Source organism: Bufo gargarizans, chromosome 6, assembly GCF_014858855.1.
Source record: "Bufo gargarizans isolate SCDJY-AF-19 chromosome 6, ASM1485885v1, whole genome shotgun sequence".
Classification (NCBI taxonomy): domain Eukaryota; kingdom Metazoa; phylum Chordata; class Amphibia; order Anura; family Bufonidae; genus Bufo; species Bufo gargarizans.
The window spans coordinates 193,037,149-193,061,763 of record NC_058085.1 but is presented as its reverse complement, the minus strand read 5'-3'; the positions used below and the strand labels follow the sequence as shown (position 1 = coordinate 193,061,763).

The 24,615-nt window shown below is 43.0% G+C and overlaps 1 protein-coding gene across 3 annotated transcripts in view; it reads left to right on the top strand.

The window, feature by feature from the left end:
• Positions 1-994: 994 nt before the first annotated feature.
• Positions 995-24,615, top strand: part of PRXL2A (peroxiredoxin like 2A) — a 44,900-nt gene continuing 21,279 nt past the window's right edge. The window contains exons 1-3 of one of the 3 annotated variants that reach the window (XM_044297568.1): positions 995-1,126; positions 23,018-23,197; positions 24,182-24,273. In XM_044297568.1, the coding sequence (XP_044153503.1) occupies positions 23,020-23,197; positions 24,182-24,273 (270 nt within the window). In that variant the 5' untranslated portion in view covers positions 995-1,126; positions 23,018-23,019. Of the gene's footprint in view, positions 1,127-10,104; positions 10,194-23,017; positions 23,198-24,181; positions 24,274-24,615 lie in introns of those variants that run through there. The other 2 variants (XM_044297570.1, XM_044297567.1) reach the window with 2 other exon arrangements.

Genomic DNA, 24,615 nt, shown 5'->3' with positions numbered 1-24,615 from the left:
TCTGCCTTACCTCACAAATGCCGTGACTAGAGTTGATCACAGCATCTGAAGGGGTTAAACGTCGGGGTTCGGCGGTCCCCGTCCTTGCGGCTGGGTGTCTGCAGTATGTGACAGCCAGGACTTGCTGCGTCTGGAGCAGGCTCACTGCAGCAGCCCGCTCCATACATTCATTTAGCCACCATGACATGAATTTCTTGGCAAACGTCGGCGAATTGATCAAATCCATTTTTCCAAAACTTCGCTTGTCTCTAGACACAGGTATTGACTTTTTTTAAATTGTATTAGGCTCCATTCACAAGTCCGCAAATGGGTCCGCATCCGTTCCGCAATTTTGCGGAACGGGTGTGGACCCATTCATTCTCTATGGGTCCGCAGCTCCGCAAAAGATAGAACATGTCCTATTCGGATCCATTCACACGTCCGCAACGTGTTTTGCGGATACACGGAGCTGCGGATCCGCAAAACACGGAAAGCGGCAATGTGCAATCCGCATTTTGCGGACCGCATATTGCCGGCACTAATAGAACATGCCTGTTCTTGTCCGCAATTGCGGACAAGAATAGGACATGTTCTATTTTTTTGCTGAACGGAAGTGTGGACCCATCGTGCGGACACATCGTGCTGCCCCATAGGAATGAATGGGTCCGCAATTCCATTCCGCAAAATGCTGAATGAAATTGCGGACATGTGAATAGGGCCTTCTTGTCCGCAGCTGCGGACAAGAATAGGCATTTCTATAGGGGTGCCGGGCGGGTGTGTTGCGGATCCGCAACACACCATGGACGTGTGAATGGAGCCTAAACTGAATTGTTAGGGTTATATTTTATCTGCAATTTATAAATAATAGTTAGAAAATATTGCAATTTCATATTATCTGTCAATGAAGTAAAAGAAATATGCATGAGGCAACTCAACTCAACCTGTAACACAAGAATGAACACTGAGATGGGTTCTGAACTTGAGACCGTGTGAGCCTCGGTTTGACTCATGGCCACGCCCACTGAATAGGCTCTATGAGCTACACAGTGACAGTCAGCTCTCCGTCTGAATACCTGCAGTGTCGTAGGGGCTCACGGGGACATTATGCTGCTTTAGCTCCACCAGACGCCTCCGATTTATCGCGTATGTAAGTAGTAACTCGTGATCTTCTAATTATTACATAAGCCTCAATGATCCTGCATGTTACATGCGGGTACTGTAGGTTATACAATGATATGGCTCTCTAGTTATTGTATAACTACTATTCCTAGCATGGCTAGTGCACGCAGTGCATTCTGGGATCTGTAGTTCTACAATCCATTATCACAGCTTCAAAAAAAGGAAGGAGCTTTCTCATTGATTGTTTGCCTCTGCATGTCTCCAATTCATAAAGGTGCTCTCTCTCTCCCAGGAAGGCTGCAGTCTCTTCTGTGACGTCTGCCCCCATTCCCCCTGGTGTATGTCTGTCAGCCGAATAGTGGGGACCACTATAGACCTCTCCCCCCACTGATCTCATTGCCTTGATGTGCAACATAATATTACTGAAATAATGACAAACTATAGAAGAGAATATATCACTAGCGTGCGAACAATCCGTAAAGTACAGCGGCATGAGGATAGGAAATACAATGTGCTTCCACAGCTCAGAATACTTTTTATAACTCATCTAATAAAAATGGATAACTTTTTGCTTAAAACTATTAAACATCTTATTTTTTTATATAACAATTCACATTTGTTATTCAGTTTATGCCAAAATGAGCAAAATGTATTTGGCGCACAGTTTACTGCAACAATCTTTTTTATAGACTGGCCCATAAAATGCCGGTGGTTACATTCGCTGAAGTCAGCCAGGGTGGGAGCCTCTACTAGTCAGTGGATCTCTGCTGTGGCCTATACAGGGGGTCCCAAAGTGGGAGACCCCTTCTATGGTCACTGTATTCTCTAATACAGGCATTCTCAAACTGCGGATCTCCAGCTGTTGTAAAACTACAACTCCCACCATGTCCTGCTGTAGGCTAATAGCCGTAGGCTGTTCGGGCATGCTGGGAGTTGTAGTTTTGCAACAGCTGGAGGGCCGCAGTTTGAGGATGCCTGCTCTAATAGAACAACGCCGAGGAAAAAACCTTGCCCTGGCGATGGCACTGTGGTATACGTCAAGGTGACTGGTAGAGAAAAATAAAAACCATGGAGCTATGTCCCGAGCTCTGTCACTTACTGTACTTATTGCTGGTATTCTCCTACTCATTAGCGTGTTAGGTTCTTCGTCATAGGTGGCTCTTTATTGCTGCAATCCCCAATTTTTTTATAATGCCTTGTGTGAACTGTTGTACAGATGTAGCAGGGGTAACCTACACTCTTAAATCAAATTTCTTAACTCATCGCGTTATCCTGAAACAAAAGCCATTGGAAAGCAATTGCTTAATGCGTTTAGTTTAGATAACTCATAAAGCATGAGTGTTAACCCTGCTACATCCATACATTAAAAACTGAATTCTGTTTGCAGTCCCCATCTATAAGTATGTACACATTGCACTTGGTGTTGCACTGCCTGTCCCTGATTGAACACACAGGAGATTATGTTTGACTGTTCTCTTCCGCAAAAAGAACCAAGTTGTTGGAAAGGATATATGCCTTTTGTCAAAGCTTGAATCTTTGCTGTATTGTATGTATCTGTGTGCATTTTATTGGGGATTATAAATCTAAATCACACCGGATACATGCATTTCAGTGCTGTCCCTTCACTCTATAGACAAAGAGCAGCTGCCAGCTTATGTGAAGAACAACTATTTAGCAAGCTGGTACCCATATCAAAATGATTATTGCGCTATATCTAATGAAAGGCTACTTTCACACTTGCAAGCAGTTCTGTCGCAATCCGTGATCCGGCAATCTGTATGCAAACGGACAGCATTTGTAGACGGATCCGGATGAGGAATGCAAATACAAATGCATTGCAAGAATGGATCCTTCTCTCCGCATGTCATCCAGAGAAACGGATCCGTTATATATATTTTTTTACATTGCGCAGACCGGAAGGACGGATCCAGCATTGCGGTATTTTGAATGCCGGATCTGGCACTGATACATTTCAATGTAAATTAATGCTAGATCCAGCATTCCGGCAACTGATCCGGAATTTTGGACGGAGAGAATACCACAGCATGCTGCAGTTATTTTTTCCGTTCAAAACGCCATTCAGTGACTGAACTGAAGACATCCTGATGCATCCTGAATGGATTACTCTCCATTCAGAATGCATGGGGATATGCCTGATCAGTTCTTTTCCGGTATTGAGCCCCTGTGACGGGACTCAGTGCCGGAAAAGAAAAACGCTAGTGTGAAAGTGCCCTAAATAATAAATCATGACAAAGTTGCCTTGGAAATAATAAAAATACTTGTGAAATGTACAGTCATGAGAAAAACAAAGTGCACCCGCTTTGAATTCTCTGGGTTTTCATATCGGTAAAGGACATAATAATAAAACATCTGATCCTTAGAAGGTAAATACAACCTCAGATGAACAACACACAACAGATCCTATCATTTCATAATTTATCAGAAATGAAGCCATGTGTGAAAACCAAATTAGACCCCATGAATCAGTAGCTCGTAGAACGACGTTCATCAGCAATAACGTGAAGTGATCATTTCCTCTATGACTTTATCAGTTTCTCACATCATTCTGGAGGAATTTCCAACAATGCTTTGGTTGATTGAGGTTTCTGGGCATTCATTTATGCACAGCTCTCTTAGGCTAGGTCTACACGTCGATATTTGTCGCACGACAGATAGGGCACAACTACACATCTCGAATGGATTTTTTGCGACTGTTGCCTCGCAGTCGCAGCATGACGCATGTTGCAGTGCGACACCATATATATCATTATACAAGTTGTTGCGCGACATTGGTGCAACAAAGAGTTGTGCGACAAATGTCGTTGTGTAGACTAGGTCTACACGACGATTGTGCGACACATAGGGCACAACTACACTGCAACATTTGTCGCGCAACATTTTGTTGCCCCAATGTCGCGCAACAATTTTTATAATGGCAGTCTATGGTGTCGCACTGCAACATGCAACATGCTGCGACTGCGACAGTCGCAGAAAAATCCATCTCGAATGGATTTTTTGCGACTTTCGCATCACAGTCGCAGCATGTCGCATGTTGCAGTGCGACACCATAGACTGCCATTATAAAAATTGTTGCGCGACATTGGGGCAACAAAATGTTGCGCGACAAATGTTGCAGTGCGACACCATAGACTACCATTATAAAAATTGTTGCGCGACATTGGTGCGACAAAACGTTGTCGTGTAGATATAGCCTTAAGGTCTAGCCACAGCATTTCAATTGGGTTGGGGTCTGGACTTTGCCATTACAACATCTTGATTGTTTCCTTTTTCAGCCATTCTGTTGTAGATTTGCTGGTGTGGTTGATGTCACTGTCACGTTGCATGACCTAGTTTCGGCCTAGCATTAGCTGTTGGACAGATGGCCTCATATTTGACTCTAGAATACTTTGGTATACAGAAGTTCATGGGCAACTCAATGACTGCAAGGTCCCTAGGTCCTGTGGCTGCAGAAAAATTCCAAATCATCACTCCTCCATCACTGTGCTTGACAGTTAGGCTCATGCACATGACCGTATGGCTTTTTCAGTGTGTTGCAGGCCATTTTTAACGGATCCGTTTTTCGTTTCAGTAGTGTTTCTGGTTCCGTTCGGTTTTTCCGTTCAGTTTTTCCATATGGCATATACAGTAATTACATAGAAAAAATTGGATTGGGCATAAAATTTCCAATAGATGTTTCTGCAAAAAACTGAACAGATACGGAAGACATACAGAGTACATTCCGTATGTGTTCCTTTTTTTTTGCGGACCCATTGACTTGAAAGGAGCCACGGAACGTGATTTGCGGGCAATAATAGGACATGTTCCATCTTTGAACAGAACGGAAATACAGAAACGGAATGCATACGGAGACACTTCAGTTTTTTTTGCTGACCTATTAAAATTAATTGTTCAGTATAAGTAGCGCATACTGAACAAAAAAAATGGCCAGTATGCTGAACGCAAAAAACGTTTGTGTGCATGAGCCCTAAGTATGAGGTGATTGTGGTGATATGCTGTGTTTGGCATTCTGCATTATAGCCAAACATCTCCACTTTGGTCTCTTTTGTCCAAACAACATTGTTCCAGAAGTCGTGTTAAGCTACTTTCACACTGCCGTTTTGGTTTCCACTTGTGAGATCCGTTTCAGGGCTCTCACAAGCGGTCTAAAACGGATCAGTTTTGCCCTAATGCATTCTGAATGGATAGGGATCCGCTCAGAATGCATCCGTTTGGCTGCGTTTGGTCTCCATTCCGCTTTGGAGGCGGACACCAAAACACTGCTTGCAGCATTTTGGTGTCCATCTGACAAAAACTGAGCCAATGTAAGTCAATGGGGACGGATCCGTTTTCACTGACACAATCTGGCACAATAGAAAACAGATCCGTCCCCCATTGACTTTCAATGGTGTTCAAGACAGATCCGTTTTGGCAATGTTAAAGATCCGTTCTGAATAGATGCATGCGGTTGTATTATCAGTGCGGATCCGTCTGTGCAGATCCATGACGGATCCGCACCAAAGGGCAGTGTTAAAGTAGCCTTATTTGTTCAGATGTAACTTTGAAAACTTAAAGGGACACTGACAGGGCCAATAAGCATATTGAGGTCTATATATGTGACTACAGGTCTTATACAGGGTATTACAATCATATAAGTATCCCCCCTGTCCACATTATACAAACAGTAAACTTTAAGTTTTATAACCTGCTCCAAGGTCTGCAATCTGCCCAAGGGGCGGCGTTTCACTTCTCTTGCGCCCAGCCAGCCTCCCCAACTGCCGATTTGAAGCGCCGCCCAGCTCATGAATATTCAGTTTGCTGGGCGGCTTCTGCGGTCCCCGGTCTGAAGCGCTTCGCTTAACAGTGCCCGGCGCCTGGCCGTGCGGAGCCAAACGGATCCGTCCTGAATTACAATGCAAGTCAATAGGGACGGATCCGTTTGAAGTTGACACAATATGGTGCCATTTCAAACGGATCCGTCCCCATTGACTTTCAATGTAAAGTCTGGAGTTCTTTTATACCATCGGATTGGAGTTTTCTCCAATCCGATGGTATATTTTAACTTGAAGCGTCCCCATCACCATGGGAACGCCTCTATGTTAGAATATACTGTCGGATATGAGCTACATCGTGAAAATCAGATCCGACAGTATATTCTAACACAGAGGCGTTCCCATGGTGATGGGGACGCTTCAGGTTAGAATATACTGAAAAACTGTGTACATGACTGCCCCCTGCTGCCTGGCAGGTGCTGCCAGGCAGCAGGGGGCAGACCCCCCCCCTGTTTTTAACTCATTGGTGGCCAGTGCGGCCGCCCCCCCTCCCTCCCCTGTAGTTAACTCATTGGTGGCCAGTGCGGCCGCCCCCCCCCCCTCCCTCCCCTGTGCGGCCGCCCCCCCCCCCTCCCTCCCCTGTAGTAAACTCGTTGGTGTCCAGTGGGCCCCCCCTCCCTCCCCTGTAGTTAACTCGTTGGTGGCCAGTGGGCCCCCCCCCTCCGTCCGCTATAGATAACTCATTGGTGTCCAGTGGGCCCCCCCTCCGTCCGCTATAGATAACTCATTGGTGTCCAGTGGGCCCCCCCTCCCTCCGCTGTAGATAACTCGTTGGTGGCCAGTGGGCCCTCTCCCCTCCCTCCCCCTCCTAATTAAAATCGCCCCCCTATCATTGGTGGCAGTGGTGAGTACCGATCGGAGTCCCAGTGTAATCGCTGGGGCTCCGATCGGTAACCATGGCAACCGGGACGCTACTGCAGTCCCGGTTGCCATGGTAGCTTAGCAATTTGTAGAAGCTTCATACTTACCTGAAGAGCTGCGATGTCTGTGACCGGCCGGGAGCTCCTCCTACTGGTAAGTGAAAGGTCTGTGCGGCGCATTGCTTATAGCACAGACCTGTCACTTACCAGTAGGAGGAGCTCCCGGCCGGTCACAGACATCGCTGCTCTTCAGGTAAGTATAAAGCTTCTACAAATTGCTAAGCTACCATGGCAACCGGGACTGCAGTAGCGTCCCGGTTGCCATGGTTACCGATCGGAGCCCCAGCGATTACACTGGGACTCCGATCGGTACTCACCACTGCCACCAATGATAGGGGGGCGATTTTAATTAGGAGGGGGTGGGAGGGGAGAGGGCCCACTGGCCACCAATGAGTTATCTATAGCGGACGGAGGGGGGGCCCACTGGACACCAATTAGTTATCTATAGCGGACGGAGGGGGGGCCCACTGGACACCAATTAGTTAACTACAGGGGAGGGAGGGGGGGCTGGCTACCAAGAAGTTAACTACAGGGGAGGGAGGGGGGGGGGGGCGGCCGCACTGGCCACAAATGAGTTAAAAACAGGGGGGGGGGGTCTGCCCCCTGCTGCCTGGCAGCACCTGCCAGGCAGCAGGGGGCAGTCATGTACACAGTTTTTCAGTATATTCTAACCTGAAGCGTCCCCATCACCATGGGAACGCCTCTGTGTTAGAATATACTGTCGGATCTGAGTTTTCACGAAGTGAAAACTCACCTCTGAAAAAGCTTTTATGCAGACGGATCTTCGGATCCGTCTGTATGAAAGCAACCTACGGCCACGGATCACGGACACGGATGCCAATCTTGTGTGCATCCGTGTTCTTTCACGGACCCATTGACTTGAATGGGTCCGTGAACCGTTGTCCGTCAAAAAAATAGGACAGGTCATATTTTTTTGACGGACAGGATACACGGATCACGGCCTCGGCTGCAAAACGGTGCATTTTCCGATTTTTTTCCACGGACCCATTGAAAGTCAATGGGTCCGCGAAAAAAAACGGAAAACGGCACAACGGCCACGGGTGCACAGAACGGTCATGTGCAGGAGGCCTAACATGAACATGTGTCCCCCGTGGCTGTGCTTTGAACTGCAAATTGCAGTCCGCAATGCACGGGCACCTACAGTGGGCCAGCCGCATTCACTTGAATGGGTTCCGCAATACCTCCATTCCAAAAAAAGATAGAACAAGTTCTATCTTTTTGCGGAACAGAAGAACGGAACCCCACAGAAGCACTCCGTAGTGCTTCCGTCCCGTTGTTCCCTTCTGCACCGCATCTCTGAATTTGCTGACCTATTCGGGTGAATGGGTCCGCATCCGTGATGCAGAACGCACACACGACCGATGTTGCGGACACACGTTCGTGTGAAAGAGGCCTAAGACAGATAGTGATGCCTCATAAAATATTTATTAATTAACCTATGTTGGCATCATTTTAGTAATGTAATTTTATATTTTTAGTACGCTAGAAGGTTTAGAATTTTAGAAGCAATTTTTGAAATGTTTAAGAACCAGTTCAGTTCTGAAGTCACTTTGTGGGGCTTACATAATAGAACCAATCCATAAATGACCCCCTTTTAGAAATAACACCCATCAAACTATTCAAAACTGGTTTTAGAAATATTGTTAACCCTTTAGGTATTCCACAGTCACTTTTTTTTTTTTGAAGATTTTCCATTTTAATTACATTTTTTCCTGGAACACATCAAGGGTTAACACCAAAACAAACCTCAATATTTATTACCTTGATTCTGCAGTTTGCAGATACAGCCCATATGTGGTCGTATACCGCTGTTTGGGCACACGACAGGGCACAGAAGGCAAGGATCGCCATATGGTTTTTGAAGGGCAGATTTTGCTTGATGGTCTTTGGGCACCATGTTGCATTTGAAGAGACCCTGAGCTTTCCCCACAGTGAAAACACCCCAAAATTGACCACATTTTGTAAACTATACCACCCAAGGAATTTTTAAGGGGTGTAGTGAGCACTTCACTATACAGCTATTTCATAGAATTTTTAAAACTTGGATGTGAAAATGACCCAATATGCAATATGGATAATAACAATACATTAGTAAGTGGCTTGTATTAACTTTCTCTACATGATAAGGGCCACTTTCTGAAGTGAGACAACCCCTTTAAGGCATTTTAAGGATCTGATACTTTTTTTCTGCCATAATACATACAATTATAGAATTCAATATGGGGTACTTTGTTTTATTTATAGATAGAAACTCAAAGGATATATATGATATGAAGCCATAAAGTTGTACAGGAATGTACAATGTCACTCTCTAAGATGTCGCATAAGGAGTAGTTGTTCAGACATCTCGGGAGTAATCGATTAGCCACCCCCATCAGCATCAGATGAATATGCAGTGCCCAAATGAAGAAGGGGCCGCTACACCTCGCCTTACTGCCCATGCACCACTAGAGATGGCTGGCAAGTGGGGCTACATGACTGACACATCTGAATGACTCCTCCAAATGTGACATTTTAGAGAGTGACATTTAGAGAGAGAGACCGGCACCACCCCTACATGACTAATCAAAGGTAGCATGTTTTTCCTTTATGCCGAAAGTGACATTTTAGACAGCGATATCTTTAGAAACATATTACCATCTTGTACTGTTGGCTGCTTATGGACTTCACATGTGATAACAAGGTGTGTGTCTATATGTCACCCAATAACCTATAGTAATGGTCTGTTTCCTGAAAGCCTTACTGCTTCTTTTTAGTGCACGCCAGTGTATCATAGAAAATCAATGAGGGTTTAGTGCACAATACTGGAAAAGATGAAAGTCCTGAGAAAGTAGCCTACTCACTTGTCTGTACTTTCCAGTGAATTTCTTCTTTATAAAAAAAAAACACAAAAAAAACCATTTGACACAAAGCATACCATAAGTTGTGAATAGTGCAGGATCAAACAATAGTAAGTATTGTAAATAAGAATAGCCACCGATAATTAACTGAAAGAGTCTAGAATAAAGAAGCGACTATCGGCAAAAGATAGTTCCTCCTTTCTTTATCAGACCTTTTGATATTTTGAGGAAGTCATCGTGGTTCACCAGATAGTTGAATCAGCTATCTGCTGTTGCATTATAATACTTTCAGGTATGTAATACATTTTACCACAGATATTCATGTCTAAAAGGAGCACTGCTTAATACCCTTAAGCTGTAAACATAAACAGGAACAGGGAGTGTCTGGTAGTATGAGTCATCAGTTTAGCTTATGTGAACCTCACACCATCTGCTTCCATGTGCTTCTAGCCAGGTGTGCGCTGGTGTCTTGGCAGAGATGTCTGGTAAGTTAAAAGATTTTTCACATAATGCACACGTTACAGAAAATTGATCAGTAAACCGTATTACTGTAGTATGGCAATGATGTATTATATATTATTTTCCCTGGCGCCTCCCCCAATGGCACTGACAGGAGGGAGACTCCCTGGGTAGGAGTTGCTTGCGTCGTGACGTCATTCCGCTGCGACGCACGCATGTGTATGAATGTCATGATGTCATGGACGTCTCTCAGGAGGTTCTGTTGCCTTCCCTGCAATGTCGGCGCCTACTGACCCAGATACCGCCCGCAATCCTCTGGATTTGACCGCAAGCACCATCAGCCTGGTAAGCCTCCTCTCCTGACTTGGGCAGATATGGGTGTATGGCGATGTTATGCCTATTATCCACCTTGGGTGCCTGGTGCTGGTGTCTATTCCTGAGGGAGTTCTGAACCCTACTTATTTCTCAAGGGATGTCTTGAGAAAGCTGTATAGTGAAACGTACGTCGGGATTGGAGGCACTTTGGTCTGCATGCTTTTGATTATTACGGGTTATATTCTGGCTTGTTAGTATGTGATGTAAATCGACGTGCTTGTTTAGCTGTCCTTTTGTTCTGTTCTCTTTTTAGGACATGTATTATTTTTAATACGTTTTTAACTTGCACTATGCCCTTTTAGACGTATTTTTGTACAAATTTTGTGATCCTGAGATAGACTGGGACGCTGTATTGAGATGGATGTAGCTCATTGAATATATATAACCATTTACTGCAGTACCAATGTATCCTCTTTGCTTGCACATGTATGCTGACTGTTTTTATATGTTCACGATTTGCATAATTTAATAAAGATATTGATTTTTGGTATTTGATTGTTCTTTATTAGTGGGGGGACATTTATTCTTTTTGGTGTATAGATTAGTCTGGCCCCACTGGATCCCACTGACAGTAATAGTTGGTGTGTTCCATCTTTTGGGGGGATCTATGCAGAGTATATGTGAAGAGGTTAATGCTGTAGTGGAGTCTAGGTTACCTCCCTCTTCACCGCAAGCCTCTACGTCTCAAAAATCCCAGAGTTCCCAGTTATTCGGGTGGATTTGGATGAAGGGGAAATTGCTTCTGACTTAAAAACTACAAGGCCCGTGACATGAACGCATAGCACCCGCACTGAATCCTGACCCATTCATTTCAATGGGTGAATTGGGCTTCAGTGAAAAACACATAGCATCCACAATCAAGTGCAGATGCAATGCCTTTCTCACTGATGTTTGCTAAGAGATGTTGTTTGTAAACCTTTTTTTTATCACGCGCGTGAAAAACGATATAAAAAAGCATTGCACCCACGCAGACAAAACTGACCCACTTGCTTGCAAAATGGTGCGAGTTTCACTGAACGCACCCTGAACGCATCCGGAGCCAATCCGTCACGCTTGTGTGAAAGAGGCCTAAGAGCTACTAAGCACCTGGAAGAGTCTAAAGAAAGTCCCTCCATCCTGGATCAGATGTTTCAGGGTCTAGGAGAAAGGAAAAGACATGTCTTTCCGATCCATAATAATGTCAAGGCCCTAATCTCGAGGGAGTGGAAGGGCCCAAAAAGAGAACCCCGATTGCAAACACTTAAAAAAAATAATAATAAAGTGTCAGTTTTTGGACTCTGACTCAAATCTTTGGGATAAAACTCCAAAGATTGATGCTCCAGTGGCACAGATATCCAAAAAATCCTCCCTCCTGTTTGAGAACATGGGATTACTTTGTGATTCGATGGATAAGAAGTGTGAAAACTTACTAAAAAAGGCTTGGGAAGTAAATACAGCCATGTTCAGACCAAGCTTTGCATCCACCTGTACCGCCAGACCCCTATCAGTATGGCTCAATCAGCTAGAGTATCATCTTGCAGCAGGAACCCCTAGGGAAGAGATTTTGGACTCCTTGCCCATGCTTAAAGACGACACTGTAAGATAACTATCTGGACATGTAGAGCAGCGCCCAGGGATCTCACTGCACTTACTATTATCCCTGGGCGCCACTCTGTTCGCCCGCTGTGGCACCGTTACCTTCTCCCGCGCTGTATGTTAATTGATACTATCGGGTCACCAGGGAGGAGTATTCCCTGTTTCTCCCTGGGCGTTCCTTCTCCCGGGCTGTAGGGCTGTCCAATCGCAGCACAGAGCTCACAGCCAGGGAGAAACCAAACTCCCAGGCTGTGAGCTTTGCGCTGCGATTGGACAGTGCTACAGCCAGGGAGAAGGAACACCCAGGGAGAAACAGAGAAAAGCAATCGTCCATTCAACTAAAGTTAAATCGGTTTTGCAGTCTAAGATCAACTACTATCAGAAACGTCATGACAATCCTGGGAATTCTTACATCCTCAATCCCTGCTGTCCGATGGGCACAAAGCCACACCAGAATTCTGCAAGCCTTTCTTCTAGCATCTTGGGATGGCAACAGAAACTCTCTGGACAAAAAAGTTCCAATTCCACCGTTCATAAAACGTTCCCTGGGTTGGTGGAGGATAAAAATAAATCTGCATAGAGGTGTCTTCTGGCGTCAAGAAAATCTTCTAGTGGTGTCTACAGATGCCAGCAGACAAGGCTGGGGAGGCCATGCGGGGGACCTTATGGTTCAAGGAGTCTGGGACAATTCCATGTTAAATGCATCATTAAACCTAAGAGAGCTCAGAGAAGTCTACGAAGTTCTTTTAGCCCTTCACTCAAGAACCTCTCTCCATCATATCAAAATCCTGTCGGATAATATCATGACAGTCGCTTATTTAAACAGGCAAGGAGGTACCCAAAGCCGATCTTTGGCAGCAACATCAAGGTATATCTTTCTTTTTGCGGAAAAAAACACCTATCCTCTCTAACGGTCGTGCATTTAAAAGGATGCAGCAATATGGTGGCCGACTTCCTCAGCCATCAGTCTTTCTTCAAATTACCAAGATGTGGGGTATTCCGGTTCTGGATTTATTTGCAGACCGGATGAACAGGAAAGTAGAAAGATTTTGTTCCCTGTCCCCCCTAGACAGTCCGGAGATAGTGGTCTACTATATGCTTTCCCTCCATTCAGCCTGATTCCGAGAACCCTGATGAAGATGGCGGAAGAGGGCGCACAGGTCATCATTCCTCAATGTTGGCCAGTACACCATCCAGGGGTCTCTCAGCTGAAGTTGACGGCATGGAGATTGAACGCAAAAATCTGAAAAAGAAGGGTCTCTCTGACCCTGTAATCTCTACCTTACTAAAGAGTAGGAAAGTCATAACCTCCAAGAGCTATCTCAGAACGTGGAAAGCTTTTCTTTTTCTAGTAACAGGATCCAGCAAAGTCCTTTACTCAACATACCTGTCATTTTAGAGTTTCTGCAGGCAGGTTTAAACAAAGGGCTTTAGCCATCCATCCTTAAAGTTCAGATCTCCGCTTTAGCAGTTTTTCTAGACACAAATCTATCTAATCAGGCGATTCATCAAGGGAGCAATCAGAGATTCCCCCAGATTACACTCTACCATTCCACCTTGGGACTTGAACTTAGTCCTTACGGCGCTGATGGACTCTACGTTTGAGCCTATTGAAGATATTTCTCTCAAACTTCAGACCTTTAAAGACTACCTTTAAAGGTCAGAAGGCCTTCTCTTGCAGCCAGTAAAGCCACCATTGCAAGGTGGATAAAGCAGGCAATTTCTATTTGTTATTCTCAAAAGAACCTAGATCTTCCAAAGGGACTCGGGGCCCATTCAACATGGGCAATGTCGACCTCTTGGGCAGAAAATGCAGCCATCTCTATTGAACAAATTTGTAAAGCAGCTGTATGGTCAAATCCAATGACTTTCTTTAACCATTATAAATTAAGTGTCATGCATAATCAGGATTTATCCTTTTTGGGCGCAGAATTATTTCTGCCGTAATCCCACCCTAGTAAAACTCCTCTGTTTTTCCTCCTATCAGTGCCGTTGGTGGAGGCGCTGGAGAAAAAGGGTTAATTACTCCTACCGGTAATTGGATTTTCCAATAGCCTCCCCAACGGCACTGGGGGTTTTCCCACCCTTAATTATGGTTTTCCAGTTTGATTAATATAATTTTGTTCTTGCATCACTACCGTGTACTTTGTTATTTACTGGTTAGGTAAGGGGAGGAGGCTCTTTTAAAGTTTGAGCTTCTGTGTTAGTGCTGTTGGTGAGGCTATTAGAAAATCCAATTACCGGTATGAGTAATTAACCCTATGTATTTTTTGTTATCATTGTGTCTGAACTTCCAGACCTCTTTGGGTACCTAAGGCTGCTGCACTTCTAGGTTACGTACCAAGAGCTGGAGTGTTTCCATGCCAGGGATGGGCACAGACAGTACGGAGAACCTGTGCAAAAATGTTAGGTGGGCCCCTTACTTTTAAGGCTCCCATACACTTTAGTGTATAGTCAGACAATACTTTCTCTACTTTTAAACTGTTAACAGAGGGATTTGAACTCACAACCCCCCCTTACCAGTTGTCTATGGAAAGAATTTCTCCAGCTAAAACCCATTAGTATGAATGTACAATGCTCTATATACCAGTAGATTTTAGTTAGAAAATGTCCATCAGCTGGTCGTATGGCAGGAAATGTATATATTACAGCTCCATATAAATAACATCAGCCCCTCCAATGCAGCCCCTGTAAATCACATTACTCCTCCCTCTCTTCAGCCCCTCCAACATACAGTCCCAGAAGCAAAGTGTACATGAATGAGATTTATCACATTAACATTGCTTGTACTGTATTAAGCTGCAGTTTCTCCATGGAGAAAAAAAGGATGCTTCCCACATTGTATGCAGGTAGCCTAATGCTAGCCAGTGCAAGCCAGGGGCTTATAAACCTGCAGCAGTCTAAGGCTGGGTTCAGGTTGGCATTGTGAACTCTGGCAGTCTGTTCCAGCATAGGGTCAGACTGCCGGAGTTTACCAGATCCAGCATTGCCGACTAAAACTGGTCACTGCTGGACCCATAGACTGTCATGGGGTCTGGCAGTGATGTGGCCGCTTTCCTGGCATAAATGTCAGTGTTCAGCTAGACAAAAAGTGCATGCTGCAGCATTTTTTGTCTGGCGGACAGCCAGCATCCCTGCTGGAGCAGCCGCAGGCAGGGCTCAATAGGAGCTTTGCTATGGAAGGCCTAAGAACCTTTAAAAGGTTCCTGACTGCCATAACACCTGAATGGCTCCTGCGATCTTGCCATGGGGAAGCCGTTTGGTCACCGGAGGCAGACCACACTCCCAGTAAATGACCCTCAAATGCCTGTGGTCGTAATTTACCATGACAATGGAAGGTTTAAATGTCAAGTATATCTATACCTGGCAGAGCAACGTAGCCCATTTAAGTGAACAGGGCTGAGAAAGCCAGACACAGTCTTACTCATGTCTTTCATTCGGTTATTGCAGCGATCCAGCAAATGCTGCTGTCCATTATTTCTGCTGATCATTGCCATTTCTTGGAGTGGAATCTAATCATACATTGATGGCATATCCCAAAGAGTTGACAGCCAATGTACTTCATGCAGATTTTCACACTACTGCCCTGACCCATGCACGTTTACTGATGTAGCCAATATGCAACCTGCTCTGATTTAGACTTTGGTATGACTACACTTATGTCATCTTTGTACCACGTTTTGTATTTCCAACCTGTTTGCAAAACCGCTGTTTGAAGAGACATCCAGTGATGTGATCTCAGGATTCTCTCTAGGAATGTCTATACCTCTTTGAAGTGCTACATAGTGCATTAAACTCTGATTCCCAGCTTAGCCAATGAGTGTCCTATTTTCTGCTGGTAACTCTGTGTTTTCTGTTCCTGCTTTTTGTGTAAGAATTGTTATAAGTTCAGCGTTCTGTGCATTTTTCATCAGGAACACTTGAACAGCATGTTGTCTTTTTAGACACTGTCTAACTGTCCATACAAAGTCATCTGTCCATACAAATCTCTGGGCAAGTGTCATATTCTATTGATCATACAGGGTACATAGTTTGTACATCCATTTAGTGAAGCATTGGGGTACCTGGTTGTACTATCTTGTTTCTTGTACTGGAAATAGAAGCCAGACCGGTCACCTATGAGAGTATGTTGTAGATAACATTTCTGTTTTAGATTTACCATATGGTAAAATTCCCTAATTTAGTTATTAATAGTTTTCAAATGACGTTTCTAGAAGTTTGCAAATTAAACTTGTCCATGGATTGGTCTGTCTAGCACCTGCAGTGATGTGTTGGTAAGCTTTGTAGATGTAACGTCACATGTTATTTTGCTGTTTAACATTATTAAATTTCTTCTAATCCCAGTGGTTTTATACACGCTCGGAATCGGGTTTTGTATTGAAACAAAGCCTGCAGGAAACTTCAATAGTAATGGTTTAGCTTTCATATAATGCTCCCTTACAGAAGTGCTCGTTGATGTGGAATAATACTGGACATCAATAAGAGGCGTTGGGACAGTCTGCTCCGATGATTCTGTTTTTACCTTAAAGTTGAACTAACCAGCTGGAGTAGTTTTGTATTTGAGTTTTAGTGATTTAGTGAACAAGAACAATTGCAGAGTACATTAGGCTTTCAACCATTCTGAGACAATGTACGAGGGGAGGTAGATAAATAAAAATTAAAAAAAATAATTCAAAAGTGGTGTAATGAATTTTGCATTCTTGTAGTATTAATGAATGATATGTAAAAGAGTATAACCTTTGGCCTGGGATAGCTCATAGAGCCCCATGGATTTCAGTATCACTTTTATGCTGACAACATGCAAATGTATCTCTCTGGTACAGATATCACCACTGTACTATCTAGAATCCCACAATGCCTATTTTCTATATCCTCCTTCTTCTCCCCTAACTTTCTAAAACTTAACATTGATAAAACATAATTTATCATCTTTCCCCATCTCACTCAAACCCCTAACAGACCTACCTATCACAATCAAAGGCTGCACACTCTCCCCAGTGAACCAAGTCTGCTGTCTTGGAGTAACCTTTGATTCTGCCATGTCCTTCAAACCACACATCCAAGCCCTTTCCACCATCTGCCGCCTCCAAGTCAAAAATATTTCTCTCATCCACGCGTTCCTCAGCCATGAGTTGGCAAAAATGCTTGTAAATGCCCTCATCATCTCCCACCTAGACTACTGTAACATCCTCTTATGTGGCCTTTTATCTAGCACCCCCGCACCCCTCCAATCTATCCTCAACTGTGCTGCCTGACTAATACACCTCTCCTCCCCCATTACTCTTCTGCCTCTCCCCTCTGCCAGTCCCTTCAATGGCTCGCTATTGCCCAGTGAATTCAGTTTAAAATACTAACAAATACATATGAGGCCGTCCACTTCTTGTCCCCTCCATATATCTATGATCTACTTTCTCAATATATCCCCACACGTAATCTCTGATCCTCACAAGACCTTTTTCTCTACTCTCTGCACTCTGAAACTCTCTACCCCAACATAACCACAGGACTATTTTTTCTGTCATGTGTAATGGAACTAAACTGAACCGTTATGTGTCCCCATAGACATGTATTAGGACGGAGAAAGATGGAATGCCTCTTAAAGGCTTCCGTTTTTCTTTCCGTCCTAGAATTCTGTTATAACGAAACCGAAAACAGAATTCCAATGCCAACCCGCGTTTACCTGTTCTTTATTCTAGACATACTACAATGCCACAAAAATGCAGAGTTGCTAGGTAATTTAGGCTACTATGAATTTTTTAATACCAGTGCTTTGATATGATCACATGGCTGGAAACATCCCAAGAACCGGGTAGTAAATGTAATGTGAGACAAATTTTCACAGAAATGTGTGACTTTTCCTTACTCGTTAGACAACACATGCAAAGCACACAGATTTATCAAATGGAGCAATTCCCACATCAGTTTTTCCACATGACCGTTGAAATCAGGAATAGTAAGTAGGGTTGAGAGAATCAAAGTATTTAAAGTGAACTTTGAATTTCAGTGAAAATTAGATTCTCCGCAAAACCAAATTTCCTTGTGCTTTGTGGTAACTCATCAATTTTCCCTGAAATGGTGGTAAAAAAAAAACAACATACTCACCTCATCCATTAGAGCGCGGAGATTAACCCCTGAAAGCCCTCACTATTATTCTCAGATGCCGCAATCAGCAATGAACGTGACTTTTACTGATTATAGAATACCAAACTAAATTCAGCAAAATAAAATACATAATAAATGGTGTATTAAGAAAATACATAGCACCCAACACCCCCTAGCCTTTACAAGTAGAAAAAAAGATCAAACTGATTATTAACAGCAAACTATTTTTAATTTAATTTTAACTAAAATCTTCCGAAGTGATCTATGATGCTGTGAGTTTCAGCCTGACCTTGGGTCTAATTTCCCAATGCTTTGAGTACAGGACGCATTGTATTACTGCAAGATAGAGTTCAGTTGCAGCAAAGTTTCAAAAGCAATTTTACTGCAAAAACGCCATTATTATAATGTATTATAGTATTAGCATAGCAGTTAGTAAACATGTTATATTACATCAAGATATTGTGTAGTTACTAGTGTTGGGTGCAAATATTTGAATAGCGAAAATTAATTGCGAATATCGGCACTTCGAGAATTCGCAAATATTTAGAATATAGTGATATATATATTCATAATTTTGAATATTCTAGATTTTATTTCCATCAGTAACTTCCCTTCTTGCTTGTGGGCCAATGAGAAGGCTGCAATGTCTTTGTCTGAGCTTAGCAACATCCCTAGCAACCAATAGGAAATTTTCCTACCCCTTACTATATAAGAACCTCCCTAGCAGCCCTTGTATGCAGTATTTTGCAGATCTGAGAGAGACAGCGGTGTTATTGCTGTGCTCTCTGCTTTCCGGTGTCATTACATCAGAGAGTTAGATAGTTTGTTTATATATACACTCACCTAAAGAATTATTAGGAACACCTGTTCTATTTCTCATTAATGCGATTATCTAGTCAACCAATCACATGGCAGTTGCTTCAATGCATGTAGGGTTGTGGTCCTGGTCAAGACAACCTCCTGAACTCCAAACTGAATGTCAGAATGGGAAAGAAAGGTGGGCTACAACAGCAGAAGACCCCACTGGGTACCACTTATCTCCACTACAAATATCAGGTGGAGGTGAGGTACTCTATGCATAGCTGTGTTGATGGTGGTAGTGGTAGTCGTGGCACTTGAAGCCACGGTGGTGGCAGTAGGAGCAGTTGGAGTGACAGTGGCACTCAGGGAAAACACAGAGCAGGGAATCAGGATGAGGGCCAGGTAGCAGATGATAACACATCAAAGTTTGATAAAAGTATTGTAGGGGGGGCTATGAAGATGACTGTGTGTTATGACTGGGTGCTAATGAGGAAGTGACATCTGAGGAGGAAGGTTTTGGCCTCAGCAATGTCTAAAGAACAGAGGCAACATATGGCCGATACCTCAAAAAAAAACTTGCCAGGGCCAGATCTGATTCTATTATGGTCAGCTCCCATCTGGCAGTTTTTTTCCACAGTCCTGTCAGACACAGCTTACCCTTTCCACATCCACACCGTACTGCTGCTCCCAAGTAAAAGGGAGAATTTTTCTAGGCTTGTTCAACATTTGTGGGTGTGTAAATATGGGCAGGCATTCAGCCCGCATTAATGCATAATTTTCAGTTGCTTGTGCAGAACAAGGCACTGTTTCTTATGACATTAATATATATGTGTGTGTATAAAGAGGGGCAGGGATCTGCCCCTGGTAAGACATAATTTTTAGACGCTTGGTCCTAACAAGCCACAGTTTTTTTTTATAACACTGTGTGTGTTTTAAACATCATCTGCCCCCAATAAGGTACAATTTTTGGAGTGTTTCTTAAGTGAAAAAGCATAACAAATACAATGACGCAGTGTGTCTTTAAACAGGCTATTTAATACCGTCAACCATGGGTCTACCCAAAGCTATATGTGTCAGTGTAATTCTGACATTATTTATTATTGCTGTCATTGCATTAAAGAGCTTTAAGGGGAGAGCAAAAATTTTGTTAAAAAATAAAAAAAGAGAGACCGACAAGATACTAGTGTCACATGCCAATTTTCAGGCCCTTTTAGATTTGTGTACAATCGATTTGGACACAAACTGATGTTTTTGAAAAATGATATCAATCAGACACAGAACTAATTTCAAGACATTCATTCATCCCTAATATTGATCTAATGTGTAAGGACAGCTAGAGGCTAATGTTCATTTGTTACCCCTTTACCTGCTGGCTCAGACAGCTGACTGTTTCTGCACTTTGTTCTTTGTATCAAGAATAGTTGATTATTGATTTCTTTTGTTTTGCATCTTGCATTACTGCCTTTCATGTTGTTATGAAACTGAGTAATTATTTACATAATTTGTACACCCAAGCATTTGAATTTTCATATGCACCCTGACAATGAAGCTATTGTCTTTGTTCCTTCAGCTGCTCAATGATTTTCTAAACCATTGTCACTAATCAATTACTACACATTTTTAAAGGGAGTCTGTCAACAACGCAGCCTAATGTAATTTCAAAATATACCTTCATGTCCTGATTCCTCTTTTTTTGGACACGAAAAACATTTTTTTATAAATATGCAAATGAGGATAAAAGAGCCCAAGGGCCTGTACTTATCAGTAAGGGAGCCCAACCATGCCCATTAGATCGGAGCCCCACTCTCCCCCTCCTCTTCTTCTCTCCACCCCCTAACCTTAAGAAGGGGTTAGATACTGTATATTTTTTTGTAAAACACAATTACCAGAATTAATTTAGAATGTTGAACCAGGGATCTGTCTAATTGCTAGCATTGTTCAGGAAGGAATTTTTTCCACTTTCTAAAAAAACCTGGGTTTCTAAATATTAGACGGCTGAACTTGATGGCCCAACTACCTATGTAAGGCTATGTTCACATTTGCAGTAAACATTTTCAGCAGAGAACAGGCTGCCGGAGTTCACCAGATCTGGCATTGCCGGATTTTGCCAAACGTCCAATGGGATTTGGACGTTTTACAGCAAAATGCCAGGTTTCGGCCAGAAAAAATTATGATTTAAGGGTCTGCATAATAAATTATATCCAATGAATGATAATTTTGCTCATTCATTGGGTAATCGGCAGCATTTTTATACTAGCAGCAGATTATCTATAAAAGGATAACTGGCGTATTATATTTTTTTGGGGAGTATTGGATTGTGGTGATTGTATCACCTTGGTGGCCCTATTTCAACTTTTCACAGTGTATTCAATTACCCCTTAATTCCACATTTTTGTTCCCTGTACTGCCTACTTTTACCTGTGCTTAAAGGGAACCTGTCATGTGGATATTTGATTATAATCAAACTAATTATATACAATCATTAACTACTAAAAAGTACCTTAGATGTATTCACTTACTGGTGTGACAGATGGTTACCTCATAATATACACACAAAGATGCCGCATGCTAATGAGCTGATTTGAGTCCAGTGTGATGTCATTGAGTCCAGCGTTTTTTTAATTCAGAGCTATAGCCACTCCCCTTCCCACCTGCTGCTGATTCATATGGAAAATAACTGTCAATCAGCAGCAGGTAGGTGGGGAGAGTCAGGAGCTCATGAATATTCAGGACTCATCATTATGAGCTGGAGCTTTTTAATACAAGATGCTGGCAGATTGACTGGGTCAATTAAAGAAAGTGACCCAGCATTTTGCTAAGAGAATCAGTCACTTATTTATGCTGCCCTTAGTTAGGACACCATAAAACTGGTGACAGGTTCCCTTTAAAATAGGGTTGCTAGGCATGGTCTTTCTATCGGAGACGGAGCACGCTGCGTGCAAGGTCACATTACTGATAGCCAGGGACTGTAAGTAAATGATTAAAGCCAGGTCCTCCCCAGCAGCTGATAACAGTGCTGGGCTGTGTGCACTTCTCCCTGTGCTTGGCAGACGCTCCCTCACTCAGCAGAGCTGGATAATGCAGAATTGAAGCAGCGCAGAGCAGGGAAGGGAGATCTGCCATCTGCTCAGTGTATAAATGAAAGCAACATGTGGTAAGAGGACCCCTTTGTGCTGCAGGATATTAACCCTTTAGGGGGGAGGGCTCTGGTTACTGACACTTTTGGGGGGGCTATTGTTACTGGCTAGTGAGGGCAGGTGAGATTAGCCTCAGGGTGAGGGCAGTGGCGGCCATCTTAACTGAATAGTGAAATTGCAGTTTTATGCAGACTGGTTGCTAAGGGCTGAATCTTATTAAATATGGGGTAAGTCAGTCTAATAGTAACTGATTCTGGAATATCATGTTATTAGTAGCTACATATATGAATATTGAAATTAGGGTCTAAATGTGACTGCTATCCTTTAGCAAGCGTTCTAATGCTCATTAGAGATAATCTGCCAGAACATCGGGCAGTATAAAAGGGCCTTAAGTGATGGCTTGTCATCAGGATAGGCCAGCACTAGCTGATTGGTGGGGGTCTGACACCCCTGCTGTTCAGCCGTTTGGGTTTATTGCCAGACATTAGTGCTGGAACTACACAGCTCCGACAACATTGTAGTGGACAGTGTGGTCACTGCAGCTATTTGCTTCAATGGGAGCAGCGTTGAAGTGACAAGTGCCGTCCACTGCATGGTTGACAAAGTTGTGTAGTTCCGCTGCTGACGTCCAGTGACAGAGCTACACTTGCACAGCTGATGGGGTTCTGGGTGTCAGACTCCCGCCCTTTATCTAGTAATGGCTTATCCTATTGGACATCACTTAGTAAAGGCCAGACAACCCCTTTACATTTGTGAAGACAAGCCTGCAATGTGACAGTAAACCATGATTAGTAAATGTTCAATAATAGCTACACATTGTAAGTTTATACAATGACATTTGTGCAAATATATTGTTTCAGAGATGTGGGTTGTGCCAGAGTCTGACATTTTCACGATGGGATTGTGGTCAATCAGCATTGGAGCTCTTAGTGCAGCAGTGGCTGGGATCATTCTGGCCAACACAGACTATTTCCTGCCTACGACGGAAAAGGCTAACTTGGAATATTTAGAAGACGCGGAGCTGAAGTCTATAGAAGATGGTAAAAACATTTTATGGTCCTAATGCTGGGTTATTATTCAGTCTGATCTTAAACAGGGTCAGTCTGTTTTCCTAAAATGTATGTTTTAGTAAATATGCAGTATGCATGCCCCATGAATAGCAAATGAGGAGCATTTTTTAATAAAACTCTGCATTGTGTGGTTCATTTGTTATTCCTCTTGGAAATGTATATTATCATTCTCTTTGTCAACAAGGCATGCCCATATACACTGTCCAAACAATGCCTGCTGTGATTGCAGTGGCAAAATCTTTAATCCTGGGCAACCCCTTTAATAGTATCAGACCTCCCAAGTTAGAGGGACTGTCCCTATTTTTGACCCAAGTCCCTCTGTCCCTCATTGCTCCTTAAATGTCCCTCTTTTTTTATCTGAGTTATAGATTTGCATTATTACAATTATTATTCACAATATTGACCCAGAACTTGTTTGTCTGGTTGCTCTCTGTATATTAGAGCCCTCCTTGTATATTATTTCATTTTTTGATGCAGTTTCGATTTTATAAATTTCTATATTCAGATTATTTTTGCCTCATTGGGAGGTTGGGAGGTATGTAGTATTGTTCTCCTTATATGGGATGGTGGGACCTTCTGGGCCCACTCAAGCTCCATCACCCCCTTTTGTGACTGCTACCACTTTGTTACCTATAATTACATCCTTAATGAGCTTCTCATAGGTTGGTTTCTGAACCGTTCAGTGGTATGCAGAGGCAGGCTTCCCTGGATCCCAAGGCAGGGGTTTCATAATGCACTCCCTCCTATCCTGGGATTCTGAAGTTCAGCATGAAAGCTGTCAAACTGACCAGGATTCAGATTATTTCAGTTCTAATAATTAAGATACTTATAATCTATGATAAGACCTACAGTATTACAAAAAATGTTTGTATACCAAAACCAGGATGAACATTGTAAGATATATATATATATTATACAGTATATGTTAAATTGAGTATTGCCTTTCTCCAACAGAGTCAAAGAAGTGCAAAGCAAAAGACCTCTGGGAAAAGAATGGAGCAGTGATAATGGCAGTGCGTAGGCCTGGATGTTTTCTATGCAGAGAGGTAATTCAGCATAATGAAGACAACATATGATGACTTTCATGTCACTAACACTCTAGTCTACTGCATGTTAGCCTTAAAGTTTGCAAGCTTTGCTCAGGTGGCAGTGTAAGGCTACTTTCACATATGATTTTCTGGGGACAAAACTGAACAAACCAGAATGAAGTGCATCAGAATACACTCCGGTAAGGTTTGTTGTGTTCTGTGACCAGACACAAACTGCAGTTTTGTGTCCAGTTTGCGAAACTGAACAAGCACTAAAAACAATGTACGTTAATCCGTTTTTTTGTTCATTTTTTGTTCATTTTCGATTTTATACAACCACATCCGAATGGAACTGAACAG